The sequence below is a fragment of the Drosophila nasuta genome, chromosome X (genome assembly GCF_023558535.2).
Source record: "Drosophila nasuta strain 15112-1781.00 chromosome X, ASM2355853v1, whole genome shotgun sequence".
Classification (NCBI taxonomy): Eukaryota; Metazoa; Arthropoda; class Insecta; order Diptera; family Drosophilidae; genus Drosophila; species Drosophila nasuta.
The window spans coordinates 6897483-6903218 of record NC_083459.1 but is presented as its reverse complement, the minus strand read 5'-3'; the positions used below and the strand labels follow the sequence as shown (position 1 = coordinate 6903218).

At 41.2% G+C, this 5736-nt stretch overlaps 1 protein-coding gene across 1 annotated transcript; it reads right to left on the bottom strand.

Annotated features, from left to right (window-relative positions):
- Positions 1-3924: 3924 nt before the first annotated feature.
- LOC132795481 (mucin-19-like) lies at positions 3925-5502 on the bottom strand. The gene has a single exon (XM_060806215.1). It carries the CDS (start codon positions 5500-5502, stop codon positions 3925-3927), a length of 1578 nt encoding a protein of 525 aa, XP_060662198.1.
- Positions 5503-5736: the final 234 nt, after the last annotated feature.

The following is a 5736-nucleotide window of genomic DNA, read 5'->3' as shown; positions in this document are numbered from 1 at the left end:
GAATACACCCTTTTAATTTCAACAAATCTACAATTTATTTTTTCAAGAGAAGCTATTTGTGTTTAATATACTACTTAACTTATATGATATATATTTATTTCCGTTATTATTACAAATGTGTAATGAATTTTTGATCAGATTATAAGTCCATTAGTGAAGAGGAAATATTACATATCTTTTAACAGTTTAGTGAAATTACATTATATGTTACCTTTATGTGAGAAACACTTGATGAAGAATTCATCAAGTATTTATCTCATATGATTGAAAGTTATTTTCTTTAGAAATAAAAAATCGTAATGCTAAGCTAACTAAAAAAACTATAGTGAATGAATGAATAAATTTTTCGTAATCTTATTGGCTTAATGCACGACACTAAATAAAAACAAATCGACAATTTAATTTAATATTTTCATTAATATTGTAAAATATTATTCATACTCATTAAATTTCCGATAATAAATGAAACAATTCAAAAATGTAATTTTACATTTTATTTTCTTGAAATGCATCAAAATGTTTGCTATGCAAGTTATGCAGCCAATAAATTGGAGTTAGAGTATTTAAAGTGCTTTTGAGTTGCGGGCAAAGCTTGCTATCATGTTAATGTGACATTTAAATGGCAGCGTTGAAATTGAATTCAGCTCCACGCATACCACATACCACGCACACATTACCACACATACACACACATAGTCTCGAGGCCTATTTAATCACTCGCACATACGGGTCGTATGAGCAATATAATTTCTTTGCTGCCTGCCTCTTATCAACGTGTTGTGTCTCTTGCATTGTTCGCGACGCATTGTTGTCGTCGTTGTCTTCGTCGCCGTCTTCGTCGACTTCTTCTTCAGCTCTGCTTAAGCTTCAGACTCAGCTTCAGATCCGACTGCAGCTGGCAAAATAAGAAAAACAACAAAAATTTGGGTCGGGTCCGCGCCTCATTAATGTGCGCCGTGTGCGCTGCAAATTAGGCACGCAAAGCGCTGCCATTAAAAAGCGTCGACAAAAAAAAAGAGCCCGGCAAACAAAAACGAAATAAAACAAAGCACGACACAGAACTGAAGCAAGAGAGAGAGATAGAGAGAGAGAGTGCGTGAAAAGAACTCAAAACGAATCTGTCGCATAATTACAAAAAATGTGTCAGACACGGCCGTGTGAGCAGCAGCTCGGCTTTTATGTGGAAACGTCTAGACTCTAGACTGAGACTGAGACTGAGACTGAGACTGAGACTGAGACTCGATTCTAGACCGGCCATGAGGACAGGACAGGACAGTCTCTCCATCAACGCGAGTCCATATGTCATATATATGTGTGTGTGTGTGTGTGTGTGTGTGTGTGTGCGTGTGTGTGTGTGTGTGTGTGCGTGTGTGAAGAGGTCTTCAAAGCAATTGCCACCTAAACAATTGTTGCTACCAAAATCAATATTTCTCATTGTTCGAATTTAGTGGCAAACTCTTGTGGCATGAACATTTCGACAGTTGCAAGCAGACGGCAGCGTTTTTCGTTTTTCTTTTTTTTTTCTCGTTTTGTTCCTTTCATTTTTGCTTCCTTGCGTCTCCTTATAATTGTCCTGTAAGCGTAAAAAGCTCCTTAAGCACAGCAGCAAGATCAAAGCGAAATTTTCCAACTTGCAGCGAGTTTCCAGCTCAGCAAGCAGATCGACAACCTAAACTCTAATTGCTAGTTTTTGATTGCTGCAATTTAATAAGGAATTTCAAGATTTTATGTACTATTAATTCAATTAAAAAAGTCAGTAAAATTATTTTAAATATTTACACTTAAAAAAATAAATAAGAAAATGTAAAAAAAGTTTTTCATTTTTAAAGAGTGCTATACTTATTTCTGATTGGTTGCCATTAGCAACAAAAATCTCGTAAAATTACTTCATTGTGCATGATTATTAATGATTCCATTCTAATATTTTTATTTATTATGATTTTAATATTTAATTTTGTATATCAACAAATCGAAAGTTTTATTTTGCGCTTCCAAATTTTGCTCAGCAATTGACGAGTTTTTATTGATAAATTACAATTTTAAATTAAAACTTTGTTTTCCTTTAACAAATTGTGCTCGTCAGCTGTAGCTAAATAATCGTTTTTGAGAGTTAAATGGAAGTTCAACAATGGAAATATCAATAAGAAAATATTATGTTTTATCTCACACTAACAATTTTGTAAATTAAATATTTGATAAATTTGAAACAAATTGTACCCAAATTTCAGTTACTCTAATGTTCTCAGTGCTCTTTTCTTAATACTCCACAAACATTGCAAATAAAATAATTCCAATTAAACAGTTTTTACCTATACGTTAACTTTGTAACATACAACAATTCATTCAGCATATTGCAGGGTATGCACTGACCGGTCACAATTTATGTACTGATCAAATGTACATATTTATGTACATAGTTGCAATTGGAATATAATTTAATGTTGCCTACTTTTTGGGGCTTTTGGTTGCAGCTCATTTTGGTCGATTGCGCCTATTGTTCTGTATGTGTGTTTGTTTGTGTGTGTGTGTTTGACGAATGCGAGAGACTCAAGAAGCAAAGGAAAAGAACAAGAAGTTAGACAAAAAGTCAGTTGGCCATTTAGTCTTTGTTGCTGGCGTGGCACATTGATTTAAATTGGCCATTTCATTGCTTCATTATTTGCTTGAAAGATGCTCAAGATACGAGTACTCAAGTTGATTGTTTGTTTGGTCTTCTCCTGCTCTCTCTCTCTCTCTCTCTCTCTCTCTCTCTCTCTCTCTCTCTCTCTCTCTTTCATTCTCACTTATTTATTTGCTTATTTTATGCTTTGTCTGGTTTTTTACTAGTATTTATCTCATTGTCAGTTTTGGTGTTTCAGGCTTCCACATTCTCATCCTCCCGCGACTCTTCGCACTTTAATGTGCCCAAGTGGATTTGCTGCAGATTTACTAAAGAAAACATTTGACTTGGCCTTTCTTTTCTGCTAAATTCCCCAAAGTCTCAAATGGCTACAAACATTTTACAAACAACAACACAAAGTAAAAGAGAATTGTATAAAATAAATAAAGAGTATACACAAATACTCTTTGAGTCGCCATCGATGAGCCTGTTTTGTCCCGTCAAATGGTGAAAACGTTTAGTGACCTTAGCCTCAAGGCACTTGACTGCTTTGGGCATTCAATAACATTGAAATTGAATTTAATTTCTCGTTTTTTTGCAAGGAAATTATGCAAATACATAAATATGCTGCATACTAACTACAACCAAAGAGAGAGCGAGGGAAAGAGAGAGAGAGAGAGCAGCATCATCATCAGTCTCCGGATTCGGTTTTAGGTTCGAGTTCAACACACAATGCACAATGTGTCTAGGACATAATTTTTGGACATCTGTCAGTTTTGTTGCGCTCGCTGTCTACAAATGTGGATTTACTTAATCAAGTATTTATGTTGGCCTACAAAACTTGAAATTATGTGGTGCGTCGACGATGGCACAAAAGACAAATAAAAAGACTTCTGCCAGCGTCGCGTCGGACCGAAAACTCTCAAGGTCCCTCTCAAAATGTCAACAGCATGTAAAAACGAATAGAAATCGAGGCCAATTGCGTTCGCGTGACCTTAATATACCACGCAAATAAATCTATGGACTTCTATTACACTTCAAATATTAACAAGTAGACTTTAGCTTCAAAATTACGCTTGTTATTCGATTTTCGTCAATTTGAGTCGGCGGAAGAAGGAGTGGAAAAATTTGAAGCAAACTTGATCTGCGTGTTTCATACGGACAGACAGATTGACAGACAGAGAGACGAACAGACGAACAGTCAGACAGACGGACAGAATGCAGACGGACAGACAGACGGACAAGTTTAGTAATAAAAATAAAAATTCAAAATCAACATTTACACATCTCTTTAATTGAGGTAATATAAATAATATAAACGCATTTCACGAAATCCAGCTAGACAGACAAGACAGACCGGACATACCGGACAGAGCGGATAGAGCGGACAGAGCAGACAGAGCGGATAAAGCGGACAGAGCGAATAGAGCGGACATACCGGACAGAGCGGACAGAGCGGACATACCGGACATACCGGACAGAGCGGATAGAGCGGACAGAGCAGACAGAGCGGATAAAGCGGACAGAGCGAATAGAGCGGACATACCGGACAAAGCGGACATACCGGACAGAGCGGACAGAGCGGATAAAGCGGACAGAGCGAATAGAGCGGACATACCGGACAGAGCGGATAAAGCGGACATACCGGAAAGAGCGGATAGAGCGGACATACCGGAAAGAGCGGATAGAGCGGACATACCGGACAGAGCGGATAAAGCGGACAGAGCGGATAGAGCGGATAAAGCGGACAGCGCGAATAGAGCGGACATACCGGACAGAGCGGATAAAGCGGACATACCGGAAAGAGCGGATAGAGCGGACATACCGGAAAGAGCGGATAGAGCGGACATACCGGAAAAAGCGGATAAAGCGGACAGAGCGGATAGAGCGGATAAAGCGGACAGAGCGAATAGAGCGGACATACCGGACAGAGCGGATAAAGCGGACATACCGGAAAGAGCGGATAGAGCGGACATACCGGAAAGAGCGGATAGAGCGGACACACCGGACAGAGCGGATAAAGCGGTCAGAGCGGATAGAGCGGATAAAGCGGACAGAGCGAATAGAGCGGACATACCGGACACAGCGGATAAAGCGGACATACCGGAAAGAGCGGACAGAGCGGATAAAGCGGACAGAGCGAATAGAGCGGACATACCGGACAGACCGGACAGACCGGACAGAGCGGATAAAGCGGACAGAGCGAATAGAGCGGACATACCGGACAGAGCGGACAAAGCGGATAAAGCGGACAGAGCGGATAGAGCGGATAAAGCGGACAGAGCGAATAGAGCGGACATACCGGACAGACCGGACATACCGGAAAGAGCGGATAGAGCGGACATACCGGACAGAGCGGATAAAGCGGACATACCGGAAAGAGCGAATAGAGCGGACATACCGGACAGAGCGGATAAAGCGGACAGAGCGGATAGAGCGGACATACCGGAAAGAGCGGATAGAGCGGACATACCGGACAGAGCGGATAAAGCGGTCAGAGCGGATAGAGCGGATAAAGCGGACAGAGCGAATAGAGCGGACATACCGGACACAGCGGATAAAGCGGACATACCGGAAAGAGCGGACAGAGCGGATAAAGCGGACAGAGCGAATAGAGCGGACATACCGGACAGAGCGGACAAAGCGGATAAAGCGGACAGAGCGGATAGAGCGGATAAAGCGGACAGAGCGAATAGAGCGGACATACCGGACAGACCGGACATACCGGAAAGAGCGGATAGAGCGGACATACCGGACAGAGCGGATAAAGCGGACATACCGGAAAGAGCGGATAGAGCGGACATACCGGACAGAGCGGATAGAGCGGATAGAGCGGATAGAGCGGACAGAGCGGATAGAGCGGACAGAGCGGATAGAGCGGACATACCGGACAGAGCGGACATACCGGATAGAGCGGATAGAGTGGATAGAGCGGACAGAACGTAACTGGTTTTCAAAGCAACCGCTTGCTGCTGATGTATGTTTGCCTGGTATTTCAAATATTGTCTTGGCACTTTTTAGACTTTCGTGGCGGTTGCAAGAAGCCAACACCAGCAACAACAACAACTATAACATCAATAATTACAACAACAACTACTAATTATGTTAGTGTTGTTGTTGTCTACTCGATACCGCCA